Source organism: Desmodus rotundus, chromosome 4 (assembly GCF_022682495.2).
Source record: "Desmodus rotundus isolate HL8 chromosome 4, HLdesRot8A.1, whole genome shotgun sequence".
Lineage (NCBI taxonomy): Eukaryota > Metazoa > Chordata > Mammalia > Chiroptera > Phyllostomidae > Desmodus > Desmodus rotundus.
The window spans coordinates 12,855,713-12,873,234 of NC_071390.1; the positions used below are offsets into that span (position 1 = coordinate 12,855,713).

General features: G+C 46.2%; 1 protein-coding gene across 37 annotated transcripts in view; it reads right to left on the bottom strand.

Annotated features, from left to right (window-relative positions):
* Positions 1-17,522, bottom strand: part of TCF7L2 (transcription factor 7 like 2) — a 196,594-nt gene that overhangs the window by 4,434 nt on the left and 174,638 nt on the right. For 6 of the 37 annotated variants that reach the window (XM_053922763.2, XM_053922773.2, XM_053922768.2 and 3 more), the window contains 5 exons: positions 16,663-16,749; positions 11,219-11,344; positions 10,475-10,634; positions 9,924-10,031; positions 5,015-5,063 (listed from right to left, as the gene is read on the bottom strand). In XM_053922763.2, coding sequence (XP_053778738.1) covers positions 5,015-5,063; positions 9,924-10,031; positions 10,475-10,634; positions 11,219-11,344; positions 16,663-16,749 — 530 coding nt within the window. Of the gene's footprint in view, positions 1-2,377; positions 2,452-3,068; positions 3,142-4,382; positions 4,434-5,014; positions 5,064-9,923; positions 10,032-10,474; positions 10,635-11,218; positions 11,360-16,662; positions 16,750-17,522 lie in introns of those variants that run through there. The other 31 variants (XM_071221145.1, XM_071221144.1, XM_071221148.1 and 28 more) reach the window with 12 other exon arrangements.

Sequence of the window (17,522 nt, forward strand, 5' to 3'; positions counted from 1 at the left end):
GAGCAGGGGCATTTTGAACATGGGACATGAAGACTATGAATGACAGAGTGATGCTCCTTCTAACAGGCGGCTGAGCAAAAAGGCAGTTGGTACACACACATTTCTGATGAGCCAGAAAATGCCTCATTTTATAACTTTTCTTTTAAAAAAACCAACAACACATTTTGTCCCATTAATTTAGCATCAAGCCAGATCCTGGCAAAGTAAAGAGGAAAAGCTGAGGGAAAAAAGGGACAAAACCCATCTTCTTACCCTCCCCCACCTAGGCTCCATTTCTTAACCAAGGGTGGCCAGTTAAAAATTCATTATTAGCTTCTTATGGGTTTATTCTGAAAGGTGGGGGGGGGGGGGGGGGGAGTCTTCCTGATCCTGTTTTGGAGTTTCAGCCTTAAAAGAGCATGAATGTATCAACTATGAGCTTTTAGGATATAAAAAACACCCCCCAGCAGAATAAAAATGGCCCCCAGGACCGTTCCAATGGTGCTGAGGGGGGAAAGGACACCCGGGAGGGACACGGGGCCTCTCACCACCCACAGCAACGCTGCACTTCAGGGAGCCGTGTGTATGAAGCAGCTGCAAAGGTTTTCAGTTGGTTTTGTTTTGGGTAAAACCGTCATGAAAATTCTGGTCTGAGGAAGACACTACCGCCACGGCTTTAAGCGAGCAAGGTGGAGGCTGTGTCTGTGGAGAGAACTGTCTGTCCAGCTGATGTTGGTACTTTCACCCCCACCCCCAACAAAAAGCCAAGTCTAACTCGCAGTAACTGCTTCCAAATCAAAAAAGGGATTCACAACCCACCAATCACCTCCCACGAATAACACACACAAACCAGGCAACAAACCATACTGCCAAGGTGTGCACACGGCCGTCCATTTCTACAGATCATGAGAAACCCTCCCTCAGAGTGGACCCGGGCCCTGTGGTCCGCTCATCCTTGACCACGGCAGGGCGTCTCAGAACAGGCTTCCCAGCTAGTCATCCTCCTACTCGGCACACAAAAAACTCTGACACAAATTCACTGCCTGGATAGATAGGGTAAACAGAGCTCTGTCTTCTCGGCTTGCTGGAATGAAATACCTAACTCCTTTCATCAACTTCATCATAAAACCCTTTTCTGTTGCACAAAGACCCTGGGACTGTGTGGAAAGGACATTTAGCATCTCCATGAACACTGCCATCTTGCAGAATGATGGAGAATCCTTCTTCTGATGGGTGTTCACCCAAGGCCCCCCCCGTCCTCACTCAATGCTCAGAGGGTCGCCTGGGGAGTTCCCTCTCAATCAAGACTCTCAGGCCCTCTCTCCCCTAAAGGTGTGGTCAACGCCAGGCACTCCAGCAATCTCTCTGGTAAGGCATTGGAGGGGGGTGGGGGAAGACATGGGAGAGTCGTGGGCATGCACGTAATGGGATGGACATCTGATCTAACGTCTAAACACGGAACACATGGCAAAGGCATGGAGGAGAGGGACACGTGACAAAGGAGGCACTACAAACAGAAAAGCGTGTTTGGGTGTTGAGATACCTACCATCATAATATTCCAAATTCAAAGACTGCTTGTATCAGAACAAAGAAACAACAAATTTAACCAAGGTGGTCATTAAAGGAAAGGAAATGAGACAGAACTAGTTGGCATCCCTCCACCAAGAAGGAAGTACCTACACCTTCCCTGAAATTATAGGTTGGATGGAAGCCTGCAGGTGGAACGTAGGTGTTTAATCTGGACGCTTCGATTCATTTGGAACCAGTGCTCTCTCTCTCTAAATAGAGGTGTGTGTTCTCCAACCTGAGGGCCAGCAGCACTGCAGGGCTCTTGGGTGCAGCCCTTTAGTGGGTGCATGCTGGCTAATGCCACGCTTCTGTCCAGCACTGTAAAACAGTGTCAGCTAACCCAGCTTCTCTGTGCAGACATGTGGTTTTTCGACATAAAACAAAATAACACAACAAAACCAAAAACAGCCCGCGCCAGAGCACTTCTCCACGTGTCTTGACTCCGAGTGCATGGGAATGCTATTTAACGCTGCCAATTTTTGCCCACTCTATGCTCAGCGCACAGGCCACGGGAGTATCCACAGGGCCAGGCCAGTTCCAGGATGCTGGCTTTCAAAGCAAAAGGGCAAGTGCCTGTCCTGGTCTGTCAGGGTCATGCCTGGGCCCTACCACCAGGGTTATGTTATTTGTAAGAGGAGGGAAGAGAGGAAGAGAAAGTGGGGAGAGGACACGGCATAAAATTAGCAAGGGAATCTTGAAGAATGAGGATCATTAGTCATTGATGCCAGTGCGGGAGGAGGTGGGAAAAGGGTCAAAATATATTGACACACTAAGGTACAGAAGGACAGAGTGCTTTGATTTTCCCAAAGGCCTCGCAGTGGTCATATACCTGCACGGTTTGCACCATAAAGTCTGTCGGTCAAGCCCGAACAGTGCCCGACACTTCTTTGGAGTATTTGCATCTGTTAGCATAAGGTAAACACAAAAAATACAACACAATGGTGGGTCGTGCTCAGTTGGATGTGAAATCTCAGCTACAGCTGACTTGTCTTCTACATCACCTCAGTTCTATTTGATTGTCTTCCCTTACCAAGGGCATGAAAGGAAAGGACTTCTATGAGTCAAAAGAAAAAAATAAAATAAAACGATAAAACACACACAAAAAAAACAACAACCAGAAACCAAAAAACAACAAGGAAAAATAAATAAAAATAGAAAGAGAAGAGGAGGGGAGAAGGTGACGCTGTTTGCTTCTACCTAGGCAGGATTACGGTGGGTGTCACTGAGCCCCATCCTGGGCCGTGGTGAGGAAGGGGGTTGGCAGGCAACGTTCCCTGGGAGGGGCGTGCTGGGGTTTGCTGTCGCTGACCCGAGGAGGCACAAGTGATGCTGTTTTACAGTGGCATTTTGGCTAGCAGCAGCGGGGGAAGAAGCACATCCCTCACAGAGCAGTGTCCCGCGCCCTCGTGTCTCCTAAGATCCACACACAGAGCTACAAAGCGACAGGCCAGAGAGGGGGGAAAGGACCGAATAGACCAGCTGCAAACCAGCACAGCGAATCTGGGAAATCTATACACACCTGCAAGGGCCGCACCAGTTATTCTGTTGATCAAGGCCAAAGCGCGCTCGGCATTTCTTAGGAGCGCTCAGGTCTGAATGAGTTCAAGAGAGAAGCGAGCAGAGGAGGAGGACGTGGGAGAGAGAGAGAGAGAAAGAGAGAGAGAGGGAGGGAGGGGGGAGAGAAAGATACAAATAAGAAAAAAATAAAAATAAAAAAGGGAATAAATCAATGACCTGGTTACTAATTACAAAATACTGACTTTCGATTTTTAACTTTCTTTAATGAAAAAAAAGAGGTAAAAAAAAGTCACATTCTTATTCAACTTGTGAAATTAGCTGTTGCAAATAAAGCTGCAGTATCCCTTCATTAAGGACTGTCTCTCAGATTCGGTTCGAGATGATAAAGCAAAGTTAGATACTGAAGAGCTAGCTTTTAAATAACATCTTTCCACTTTTGTTTCTGCTTTCCTTTTTTTTGTTTTGGCTCTCAATTTGTTTTTCTTAAAGAAGAAAATAAAGCAAAGGAGGGAATTAAGTTTGTAACATGCTTTTTTCTTCTCAGAGTACAACAGTTTAAAAAAAAAGAAAAATACTACAAATAAAAACAGAACAAAATGAAACAAAACAGAAAGAAATAAAGAAAGAAAAAGGCCGTGGTACTGGGATATTGCAGCTTTTGGAAAGTTCATCTTTTCTTTTTTAATCTATTTTAATTACTATTAAGAGAGGGACAGAGAGAGGTGACAACAGGTTGTGTGAATGAGCTGTTAAGAGTTAGTTAGAAGCTCATAGCAGCATTTAAGCAGGTACAGTTAGTCAAATGCTAGCGGGTTTGCAAATTATGAGCAGCAAAAGCAAAAGGAAGAAAAAATAACTAAAATAAAAAAGCAAAGGAAAAAAAAATAATCATACTGCGGATGCATGCTTGCGTGAGAAAACTTAGTGGGAGTGATGAAAAAAATGCCATTAGATTAAGGAGGTTTATTACTGAATTCCTTCCATTTTTTGGTTTAACCAGTCTCTTTTAAAGAAATACTGCATATTCAATTTGCACAGTTAGTTCAAGTCTAAATCACTGTCATCACTGCTTAAACAACTGTTATGGGAAAAATAAATAAATAAACAGAGCAAAAGTTAAATTAAATCAAAAAAAAAAAAAACCACAAAAGCAACTGAAAAAAAAAATTCTACCAAAACATACAAAACCAAGTAGATGGTCATTTTAAAGAATGTTCAAATGTCATACGTGTTTAATGTTAATCAAACTATAATGGCAAGAAAAATGAAAAAACAGTTTAGCAACTATTTTAACGACTCAAAATGACATTAGCACCTGTAATCGGAGGAAGTGAAAGGCAAGGATTTAGGAAACATTCGCTGTGTTCTGAAAAAAAAGAACAAATTATACAAAGCCTTCAAAATGATTTTGTTTGTAGTAGCCTGGCCTTCTCCAAGGGACCGCTGAGATTGCCTATGCAGTATTTCTAATTTCCTCTAGAGAATGACAAACCTCCTTAATTTAAGTCGGGTGCAATTTACCACTGTAAAGGCATGCATCGGAACATTCAGGAACAGCCCAGTTAATATCGAACGCTCACAGCCCTGCTACTCCCCTAGCCCCTCCTCACCCCCCCCCCCCTGCTCAGACACATACAGGATAAGCAGACTGGAGAAGCCCCTCCTGGGCATGCCTACCGCTCTTCAGTTACAGGCTCTACGGTTATTTAAAAACACATTCCACTAGAATTACAATGTGCTTTTCATGCAACAATGAATGTTACTAGCTTTAAAAGGGCAGTCATGAAGCAATTAACTAAAATGCATAAACAAAATGGCTGGCTAAGATGGGTTCCCCCACCACGTCTTGGCCTTGAGTCTCTCCTACCCCCCTGGATAGAAGCCTGACATAAAGGAGTGGTCCTCGAGAGTACCGCTCCTTCCTGCTCCCTCCTCTTTCTAACTTACCATTGGTCTCCCCGGGCTGCTTGTCCCTTTTCCTCTTCTTCTTCTTCCCCTAGATGAACAGATAAAACACAGGGAATTATCACAAGAAACAGATGGGAAGAGGGTGCTGGGCTCACCTGGAAAGGAGGCGGGAGGAGGGGAGCAGCCTGCTCTCTCCACCCACACCAGTTCCTGGAGTGTTCTCCAGCCCCAGCCCCTTTCACCCAAATGCCCAACTGTGCTCCGGCTAGAGGAGAAGGGATCCGTGAGGGTACAGGAAAGACCTCTTTGCCACACACTGTGTCCATTATCAAGGCTGACACAGAGCATCCAATTCCGTAAAAGGGATGAGGAAGATTCGGGGAGTGTGGACAGACAGGTGTGGGAGTGGCCCGAGGGCCCGTGTCCACAGGACAAATGAACGTCGAGGTGACTAGGGGCACTCAGAGCCTTCCTGCCTCATTCGGACCTCTTCCTGAGGCCGGAGGTCTTCACTCCGAACCAAAAATTAAAAGCTGAGTAGTAGCTTTTCTTAGAGCTGTAGTGTGGGCCCCGGGTTTAAAAAAACAAGGGGAAATTAAGAAAAAGGCAAAATAGAACAAGAAATCACCTGAGCTCCTTCTAAAACTGCTGAATGGACCTCCATAAAAGGGGGAATGCTGTCTCAATTCCCCTCACATCATGATTATAATGCCCCCAGTAATAACAGCTAATGTTTATTGAGCACATACTATGTGCCAGCTGAGATTCTAAGAGTGCCACGCATACTGACTCATTCACCCTCACACAATCCTAGACAACTGACATTACCACATTCCAATTTTACACCTAGGGAAACTGAGGTGCAGAGAGGTGCCAAAACCTTCCTGAGATCACAAAACCAGCGAATGGTGGGTGCCAGGATGGGACCCTGGGTGGTCTTGTCTCCACAGCCTTACCCACTAAGCTATGCTGCCTACATATTTAATGCATTACCCCTCTGTGGAAGGTTTCAAACTGACTCTGGGAGATGCGTTGATTGCACGCAGTCATTTACCTTCTCCGACCTGATCCTCCTTGAAATCTGACAGTGTGCCATGGATGTGGAATGGGGACCGGAGGGGGCTCTGTAGTGGTGAATGCCTCAGTCCAGACCTGAAACCTCGGGTCTATTCCCTCACCTCAGTAGTTCTGGTCCTACCCATGAGCTGGCTGCCTGGGGTACAGGAAACGGCACAGACAGAAGGCATGGTTCCACGTCTGCATTTGTTTCTGAGCCTCTGAATACTACCTTTGACTACAGGTTCTCATGGGACCTGGACATCAACCCCAGAAGAGAAGAGAACAGAGACAGGTAGAAAACCTGAGAATCTGTAAGGCTCTGTGAGGAGAAACTCAGGGTCGAGGGGAAAGAGCGTTTTAGCTTCACCCAAGAGCAGAGAACCAGCTGTTTCAGAGAAAGCCTCTCTTTTCTCTCATATCTCGGCGCCTGTACCACTTGGGAATTTGTCTTGGCCTTCAGTCCAGTGTTTCCATTTGAAACATTTTATGTTCCTAGATATACAACGGAAGGAAGGGAAGAAGAAAAGGAGAGAGAGAGGGAGTAAAGCAGGAAAGGAGGGAGGGAGAAGGAAGGAAGACAGGGAGGAAGGGGAGGGAGGGAAGGAAAGAGAAAGGGAGAGAGGGAGAAAGGGTTCATGTACCTTCTCGAGAGCCTTAGCCTGTCCCCCTGTCTACACCTCTCCTGTGTAAGAAGCCAAGTACCACCTGGCCATCTGGGAACAGACAGGCGGGCCTAGTTTCAGTTTACTGAAGAGCCTGAAGTCAAACCTCAGCTGAGCACAGGGGTGCCCATGTCCACCTACCCAAGGGCTTCTCAGTCACCTCTAATACAATGTTCACCCATTTCCAGCCTCCGGCAACACACTCTACAAGGCAGCTGGAACTTCCACTGCCCATGGGAAGCTGTCAGTTTAGGACAGAAACTGAGATGTCGTGACGGAGGAAATGACCATTTACAGCAAAGGCTTCTAAAAGGCAGGGACTCTGCTTCAAATGGAAAAGGACATGAAGAACCTTAACAAACACTATTTAGTGAGGAAGGAGACGCGTCTCAAGGGAGGCGGACACACCATTATCTCTTTAAGTTTAATTTTTTAAAAAAGCCCTGAACTAAAATATGGTGGCGAGGAGAAAAAAACTCAAGATGAGCAAATGGCCTAGGATTTATCTGCTTTACCTCATCTAGAAGAGCTAGACGGGAAAGCATGTTCTAACACAATGCCAGGGGTTAGGTGTCACCGTGCTCCCGAACGTGCCAAGTCCAACCCAAATGGGACTATTCCACGCAATTCTATTTTGCTAAGGTAGTGATGGAAAGACTCTGTCATCAATTGGCTGGAAAAGTAGGAATGTGAAAGAGGCGTGAGGTTAGCTCAGAAAACTTTCCAGAAGAACCTTTTGGGTTTTATAATGACCCAAGTAATTTATATAAACTTCTGTGTCAATTCAGTTTAAAAAAATGTGAACAAGTTTCCACCACAAATTCATAAAAGCTTTAAGGCTTGATTCTTGCCCCACAGACTGTTTCCTGGGGGATGGATGGATGGATGGATGGATGGATGGATGGAAGGAAGGAAGGATGGGTGGGTGAGTGGATGGATGGATGGAAGGAAGGGTGGGGGAAGGGAATGGGTGCGTGCATGCATTCACACCCGTGAGAGGCATCTGATGGTACCACCTACAAGAAATCAAGTCCCTAGAGCCCCTAACCCAGATCTACCTCCCAACTTTCAAGTCTTACCAGGGGTCCCAATACTACACCAAACCCCTTCCAAATGTGAAACTGAGCTAATGTCATTTCAAGTGCCTCATGGACTTTCTAAAACCTAGAAAGCACTTCACAAAAAGCCTCAGGCAACACCTTGTCTAACCAAGTAAATAATCGTAGCATTCCTTGGAAGCTATCACAAAGTGGACCTTGAACCTTGGTGGAGATTTCACCCTGCACAACTCCAGGGGGCAGCCCGCACATAGCCCACAGTGTAAATAACACACTCGAGTCGTGCAGTGCATGCTTGCACAGCTGTACATGAAGTCCCTCCTGTGACCCAAATCCTGTAGCCATATCATACAGATATGGTATCTATAGAGAAGGGGGATCCCTCATGGTGTTGCCCATCTAGATTACTCAAAGATTTGGGTCTGTGGCAGATAGAAGCTGAAGCTAAACACCAAAGACTTCTGGCCCGAAGCCAAGAGAGCAGCTGTCCTGAAATGAGCCTGTTATATGTACCTGTGGAAGCAGCAGGGCCTGTCTGCCTGCCACTGCAAAGCTCCACCTTGAGGTCAGGGCGGGGTGGTGGGGAAGGTGAGCAGCAAGCCTGCGGGAGAGCAGCCACTTTCTCATGCTCTTCCTTTCAGCTCCGGAAGAAAGGCCTCCCCACAGCACACACATGCCGAGGACAAGTTGGAAGGTCCCAAGCAGTTCAGACCCCAGGCATGGCCCTCTGTGAGTGCCAAGGGCTCTGAGCAGAGCCACTGTGCCATGGAGAGGTACTAGCACCAATCCTGGTCTCATCTCCCAGGAGGAACATAATCTGATGGTTCCAGCTAAGGGCAGCGGGACCTAGAGGGAGAGGAGGGTGGGGCTGGGGGGAATGAACTCTTCGGAGTGAAGCCCAAAGCTCTCAGCTCTCCTTTACCCACACTGCAAAGAGCAGACTAACAAACACGTGTTGGAAGGTACAAGAATAAAAAGGGAAGAAACCCTAAAATGCCAGTCATAGCAAGCAGAAGCTAGCCTTCCCTCAGGACTCACACATCCTGCACATTGCTGTGACTTTCTGGTACTGTAAGTTCTGCAACAAGTACCTATGTCTGATGTAACTCAGGATCCCCACAATACCACGTGCATAGTAAGTCTGCAGTCAGCAGTGACTGAACGGCTCTCAGCCCGCATACAGAAAGAGCTGCTTCAGCATGGCTGGTGGCCACGAGGGAGTTAGGTCAGGGAGCACTGCCTGGTGAAAATACCATCCCTGGCTCCATGATACCAGGAAGACACAGGATGGGAAGCTTGTTGCTGGTATTAAGACAAGTTTTGTTCCAGATCCCTGCAAAACTGGATGGTAAAATCACTTCATAAAACCAAATGCTAGGCAATAAAGTAACAAGCAAAGTACGAGACATTTCCTCCATCTAGAGAGGAGAGCGAGCCCAGAGCCCAGAACTTGAGCTAATGAGCAAACTGGAGAATGAGAGAGTACGGTGAAAGGAAACGGAGGTCTCCAGAGAAGAGAGATTTCGGGAGAAGAATCATTGAGAGTCACAGCCACTGCAAAGAGGAAAAAACAATCCTACAGGGTTTCCTAAAGCCCAGGGGAGGAGCTTAGGCAAACCCTGCAGCCAGCAGGGTCCGGGAACACACACAGCACACAAGACACACCCCTCTGTCCCCCCTAGCTGGGCCCCTGCCAAAGGATGACTTCTACTGGCTACTTTTGGGGATATTCCCACCATGCCCCACCCCCACAAGATAAACTAGGCCCCCAACTTCTACAACACCACCGATAAGGCAACTGTTTCATTTTTCCCTCTGAAGGGTGAAGGCCCTGCGTGAAGATCTGTGAGGAATTAAACTCTCTCTCCCTAGAGCCCTGTCTCTTCAAAGGCATGGGCAAGGCGTGGAAAGCCCCAAACTGACCTCGCGGGTCTTGAACTGGAACACTGGAACGACAGGCTCCTCCCTGGCAGTGCTGAGGGAGCCAGACTGGAGGCCAAGAGAAGACCCTTCAAGCCTGGTACTCGGACGAGATGCCAACAGCCCCAGCAGTGGGCAGACTGAATGGCTCTGAGGCCTGACTCAAGCTGGCAGTTAGCGTTCCCTTGCCCATCTGGAGATCCCACTCATGTCTACAGACTCTAGTCCTGAGAAAAATGATCCACCTACATAGTTATCCCGTGCAGACCAGCCAGGGTACAGCTGCATGTGAAGCTGTCGCTCCTTCCGGGCCAGCTCGTAGTATTTTGCTTGCTCTTCTCTAGACAGTGCGTGCCACTGGTGGGGACATGGGGGGGGGAGAGAGAGAGAGACACACACACATGCAAAAACATTACCGACCACACTGCCACTGAGGGGTGAAGGACGCTTCTTTTTCGGCGAGGCCCATGAGAAACTGCGTAACCTGCGGGTGCTGGTGGTCTGCGGGGTCCTGGTACTAACAGGAGCGCTCAGACAAAAAACATACGTGGTCGCCTATGTCATTCCATCAGATCTGCCCTCTCTCTGGGGGTGGGAGGAGATCATGGCTGTAGCTGTTTTCTGAACGTCATTTGAACGTGGGAGTGGCTCGTCCTGATTTCAGGAAGGCCACTGAAGGAGTCAGAGTGTGACTGAAGGAAAAGGACTCTCCGGACACATGGGGATCGGCACCTCTGGTTACCCCACCTACCGCATCCTCGTCCGTCTTCCCCTCTTCTCCCAGTGAGGGAGCCACCTACCCTTCGCCCCAGGATCTGGTTGATGGCCGCGCTCTCTTTCAACGTGCACTCGGCAACGACCTTTGCTCTCATTTCCTTCATATACAACATGAATGCGTTAAGAGGTTTCTTTATGTGCGGCTTCTTCTTTTCTTCTTCCTTTTTGGAGTCCTGATGTTTTCTGCATGTAGACAAAACAGACAGACAGAACCCAATAAGCAACTGCGAGGTACAACTTCCTCCACAGCATGAAGCCCATCTTGCTGATTCCTCAACACCCAAACCCAGAAGTTTTAAATGAAAAGCATGCTTCCACTTTTGGTCTTCTCCACCTTGGAAAATGAAACAAAAAAAAGCCAGGGCGGGGGCTAGGGGAACAGTGAGATTTTTGTAATCACTTGTTCGAGTTTCACAAATGCACAATTTTCCCAGGCTGGAGGGGGAAGTGCCTGTGGCTGCTTCCACTTGGGCCGGCATCTCGTGTGTGGAGGACAGAGCTCCTAACGTGTGGTGACAGGGTCAGGGACAGGGTCACCGTTACAAATCCCAGCCCAGCCACACATACACAAAAAGAGCTCTCTACTCCCCCACCCTGTGCACCTTCTCTCTTTCTGTAAGAGTCCAGACCCCACACGAGCTGGGTGTTTGCCGGAATGCCAGCAGCCTGCCAGCCTTGGGCAGGGCCACCACACAGGAGCCACCAGACCAGCAACCACAGGCCGAACGCAGGGGCGGAGAGAAAGTAATCAAAAGAGCCACACTTACGAGCTGTGGAGTGAACCGACGTCACTCTGGGAGGATTCCTGTTTGACTGTTGGCGTGACTATGGCCGGGTGGGGGATGCCAGTCGTGTGGAGAGTATGATGTGGTGGGACCATATGGGGAGGGAACCTGGAAGACAGAAAGCTGTGTAAATCGTCAGAATCAAAATGAATGAATGGGGAGGGATGTGTACACACAATTAAAAAAAAAATAGCACGTAACATTCACATGAAAGCAACCCGAGGCATATGAAACCTGTCAGCATTAATTAGTGATAAATTAAACATAATGATCCTCATAATGTCATTAAAGCCAATCTTCCCCTTCATTATTGTTACTGACACGAGACATTATGATTTTTAACGTCTTTAGCAAAAGACACATTTAAGTGATGTCCTTGGGCAGAAAAGCGGGCTTGGGTGACCTGCTGGAATCACAGGGCCACTTGTTTTTTGAGGTATTATTTGTGGCATCTAAGAAGACAATTTCCTAAGTCCTAATCAGCGCCAGAATGAAAGGTGGAACCTTTTGTTATGTATTGACAGCTAAATAAAATATTAATGCCACAGAAGCACACACACATTTTCGACAATGCCGCGCAGGCCTCATTAGGCCTCATTCTGCTGATGGGAGAGCAACACAACTTTTATTTTTCTTTTGCTGCTGTGCCCCGTCGTTTTAACAGGAATGGGAGTGAATGAGGCAGAAAGATGGAGAAAATCCAAATATTTCCTATTTGGTTCTCATCGTAAGTCACGGGCATTTAAAGTAAGTTTGTACCTTCCTACAGAAAGCTTCAAAAGAAAGAACTGTTTTACATGCATGCAGAGTGTAGAAGTCTGATTTATATGCTCTCTCCTGCTCTAACATTCTAGGATTCTTATATTATTTTTACTTAATGTAGTACCTATGCATTAACCTTCTAAATGATTATTGAGAGTATAAATAAAGACAATAAAGCTTGTGTTGTCTAATACTGTTTATTTTTAGGAAAGTCCTTTGAAACACTAGTTACGCTCTAAATTGGCAATTCCCAACAATGCAAAATAGCCAGGACATAAAGAGCTAATTTCAAAGTACTTCTGTTCCATCTGCAAATGGACAACCGAGTCCGGCAAAGAGCTTTCCCATTTTCTGAGAGGCTTGGAGTCACCACGACTTGTACTGGGTCAGCAGAACCACCCCTCCGAAAGGAAAACACAGTCAGTCCTCAAACTCACTGACAGTTCCTGGAACTTTAAGCAAAGCAACATACAACAAAACCAATGTTACCATAGGCTAATTGATATAACCAAGAGAGAGGTCCCTATGGCTTCTCACCAGTGTGGTAACACAATGGCACTTGAAGAAAAGATGTTATTGGAGGACCTGCTCATACTACGCAAAGGAGGGGAGGGGGCACAAAGTGTAGAATCCCGAAAGAAAACGCAAAGGCCAGCCTTCCAGCTCCAACTCGCCACGGTCATGCAACCGAACAGAGGGGTGCTGTTCGGGTGGAGGGGAGCCCAGGCTTTCTTAACAAATCCAAACCTGAACAGTCCCACCCACTGTCCAGGGAGCCTCCAGCCGCTCTTTAGGAAGCCAGTTCTGGTGGGGGGCTGATGAGGGTCACCACGACAGCGATTTCAAAAGGCTCCTGCATTTATCTACCAGGTTCCTTCCATAGGTGGACTGAAGATGAAAATAATTTCCATTTAACCAAAATAGTGTGACAAATGTTCAGCTGAAAAATGACCAAAAATTAGAGGACTGACTAAATCTGTATAGATCAACAAAGAAAATACCAGTAAGTGACACGGGCCCAGAATCTCAGAAATTCCATCCCAGTATGGCCCTCTCCTGCCCCTGCCTTGTGTAAGCCAGTATCAAAGTTTGGTATGAATGCTACGATTTAATAAAAGTCATGCGCGTCCTTTTAGGGTTTAAAACAGAAAAAAAAAAAAAAAACACCCTATGAGAAAAACAGAGAGAGAGAATATAAATGATATAAGAGTAAGAGAGGAAAAAAATCCAAACAAACTCCACACCCTTCCCCTGGAAAAAATGGAAAGCAAAGCCTTGGGAAGCACTTGGGCTCCCCGTGTACACCCTGTTCCTTCCCAATGCTCAGAGACCCCTGGAGAACCCTAAGTCAAGAACATGTGTTCTCAGAAGCCCTTGGACAAAGGGTGGGGTGCAGAGGCAGATTTTACTGTGAATTTTATAGGCTTGATATTCCTCAAATACATATGTTCCCTTCCTGCTGAATGAGAATATGTATACAGACTAGACAGAGAAAGAGAGAGAAAAGGCACGCGTGGCGGGGGGTGGGGGTTGAGAGGAAGAGGGAGCAAAATAAAAGTGTGTGTGAGAGAGAGAGAGAGAGAGAGAGAGAGAGAGAAACTCCATAAGGAGACACCCCAGTTTGAGTACATTTTGGGGTGGAGAAAAATTTCCAGTGCAGCATGAAGAACACTACCTATATACACTCATGTATCTGAAAAACGGACAGCAGAGAAAGAGTCTCTGTGGTGTGTGTGGGGGGGAGGGGGCTATATGCATACCTTCCTTAAGAAATTCCTTTATGTAGACAACTGTTTCATGAAATGCAATAAACACCCTAAAAATTCTAAGCAGCTCATTATATGCCCCCGTCTGCTTTTATGGCTCCAAGCCAGAATCTTAACTTGTTAAGGACAACTAATTTTTGTTTCTGGCTGTCTCAGGGGCTTCTCTCTTACTCACTCTCACTTTACTTCACTGTTGACACGTTTCTGTTAACTGGATGTCATCTGCTGGCCTTGATTTTATGCACAAGCAGTAGGATGCATTTTCCCGTGCAACAATCCAGCTTTGAGTTGCATTAGGTTTGTCATTATTCTCTCATTTTCCCCCTTGCACTTGTAACATTTCATCTCTTCCTGCCTTATTTTTTGTGAGCCACGGTGCACCCACATTATGGTTTATACATGATCTCTCTCCCTTTGAAGTCGGCAGATTTCAGAGCCCGCTCTCGTCAGGAGAAGAGCCTTGCGCCAATTTAGCAGGCTGAGGGCCCGGAGCTCCAACATCTCAATCTAAAGGGGGTCACAGGGTGGCACAAGTGAGTGTCAGCAAGAGCTGTTTAATTGCCAATCTAGGCTTCTCCATGGTGTTTAAAGTATAATGACCCATCACTTAATTCTGAGAAGTCCTGGCCCCGCTGCTGAATAGAATGAATATCAAAGGGTGTTCTGGAACAGGGCAAGCTGCCTACATTTCCTATAACTGCCATAAGTATAATAGACCTATACTTCTGTCGCTCCATTACCACAATAATGTATTTAATTTGCTGTATACGCTTTTTAACTAGCTACCTTTCATAAGGCCTACCTGGGGAATCGCCGCCTCCACCTTGCACCCGGAGCCCCTAACCTTTCCTCCCACCCTTCCCTTCCTTTCCTCCACCCCCCTCTGCCCACCAATAAATCATCCACTAACCTCCTAATGATAATTCAATCAATAAGCTTAACCCCAATCCCTATCCTACGATTACTTTACCACTTTTAACCCCTGGAATGCACCGAATAAACAAACATGAAAAGCAATCAGGTACATTATATACATGCTGGATGGAGGGAGGGTAAGCTGTGATTATCAGCTGCTCAGAATCAGCTGTTCTCCTGGGACACTCGCCATTCGTTCCCATGTTTTGTGAGGTTGTGATGACATTATTTAATGAATACATCCTTCCTCTCCTCGCTGGAGAAGAGAACACACAAGGATTCCTTCCTCTCCTCTCTGGAGAAGAGAACACACAAGGATTCCTTCCTCTCCTCTCTGGAGAAGAGAACACACAAGGATTCTCCTGCCTAACCAAGGCTGGTTGGTGTGCATCTGGAAATTGGCACGATCTCTCCCATGTGGGAGACAGGTCTTGATAACTGCCTCATACCCATGGCGTAATTGTTAGATATGCTACAGTTGGCTTTTCTTAATGAATGTGACTTCTACTCTTTCCCTGACCCAAATCACTGTTTGGTAAGTAGGAAAAGGGGCATGTTGGCCTGTCTTTCCAGTCCTCCCTCTGGCCCCGGGCTCCCATGTTGGCCACAGAGACTGGGGGAAGGGGCTGGGGTCGGCATCCATGCCAGCGTCTCTGCCGTGTAATGCATGCTAATTGAATTGTGTGCCATCATCAAAATGGATTAGTTGTTGCAGCCCATCAGGAAAGTCTAAACCTCCACCGATTTAATTAACTTGACTGAAAATCAGATGAACAGAAAATAAAACTATCATTAGGAGCAATTAGTAACTACTTAAACAGACTGCTGCCAACCAGTTTGTAAATAAACTAGCAGTCACTGAAAAATTAGCCAGAATTAATTAGAGGGAAGAAAAGGGGAGCGTGGGATTAGGAAGATCCAGGTACAGACATTCGCATGTGTATACACGCTGTGTATGTATTTATATGCTAAAGATATGAATGTTTACACACACATGGCTTTTTTTTAACTTCCAGAGATTTAAAGGTGCAGGCCAATGTGGTAGCCAGCAGCCACATGTGGCTACTGAGTACCTGAAATCTGGCCAGCTCAGCCCTGGCTGGTGTGGCTCAGTGGATGGAGTACCAGCCTTCGAACCAAAGGGTCACTGGTTCGATTCCCAGTCAGGGCACATGCCTGGGTTGCGGGCCAGGTCCCCAGTGGGGAACACATGAGAGGCAACCACACATTGATATTTCTCTCCCTCTCTTTCTCCCTCCCTTCCCCTCTGTCTAAAAAATAAATAAATAAAAGAAAGAAAGAAATATGTATATCAGATTTCAAAAACTAAGCACAAAAAAGAATATAAAATCCCCTTCACAACTGCTTTACAGGGATAACATGTCAGAATGATAATATTTGACTATACTGGACTGAATAAATATATCATTGAAAATCATTTCACCTACTTTTTTTTTTAACCCTTTGTTAAATATGGCTACTAGAAAACTTAAAATTCAACTTGTGACTCACCTTGTATTTCTATTGGCCAGTGCAATTTTAGAGAGGGGTGTCCTTTCTTATTGGCACTGAAGTGTCTAACTTTGAAAAGACCAATATAACCTTTCCTCAAACTCTTCTTTGTATAATGGTAAAAGTATCTCCACCCTTTCCTTCCTTACCCAGCATAGGGCAACAGAGAAACAACACTTCAAAAAGCTCTGCATGTTCTGACTCCTTCTTCCTGATTTCTTAAACTCTTATAAAAAATAGTGTTCGAATTGGCTGGCTCAAAAATCTGACCTTGAAATTTCGCCATCACCTACTTGGGAAGTTCGGAATAATTTTTCAGTATTTTCTAGGAGGAAAGCCTGACGCAGGATGGGTCTTATACCATGAGAACCTCAAGTCGCAGCAGTCCTCGGATGGCCTGGTGGCAATCCAGAGAACTTCCTGAGAAGTCACCCACAGCCTGGGCTGACGGCCACAGTTCTCAGAACTCACCTGGACATGGAAGCGTTGACAGTCAGAGCCGTGGGGTACGGGTGGCGGAACCCTCCTGTCGTGATTGGGTACACTGGCTGACCTTGCCTACAAAGAAGGGGGTACAAAGTGAGAGAGTGCCACCAAGGGTGGGGGTGCGGAAAAGAAAAGAAAAAGGAGAAGTTCTCTCTGCACAGTAAGCTTTATTCTCATTTGATCAGAACAAAAATCTTGGGGATTGTACAGGAAGGATCAAAGGGAAGAAACACAGAACAATTTGAATGCCATAAATCTGATAGGAATGGCTAATTAAATTTTATAACCTCTGCTTATGTCAATAGAGACCCTCTCCCCAAGCTGAAACTAGGTGTTTTGTTGTAATAATTAAAGGCGAAGTCTCGCTTGCTTTAATGGAGCCATCACACTAATTGAGGGCTACACATCCAAAGGAAAACAATAATGAATGTAAATTTATACCAAAATAAAGTACAGTGAATCAAAGGACTTCAGTTGCGCTTTGGGCCTCTTTCGGTATTTAGATCTCGGTGAGAAAACATTAAATTAACAGAGCTTAATTTGTAGCCTTTTGTCAAATTAACAAGTGTTGACAAGAGTTACCGGGGGGAGAGTCCCCAAGAAGAATTGTGGGTAACCAATAGACAATCACACCTCATTACAATAATTAAAAAATACAGCAACATGCAAAATAGCATCCTCATGAAAGACACACAACTTTTCCTGACAGAGGACTGTCTGAGTTGGCTATTCCTTTTTATCTAGCCTTCAAATATCTCCCATCAGCTGAACGGGGCGACGAGCACTGTTCGAGGACTGGCCCCGTCCACTGAAGAAGAAACGGGAGACAAGCTCATGTTCATGGC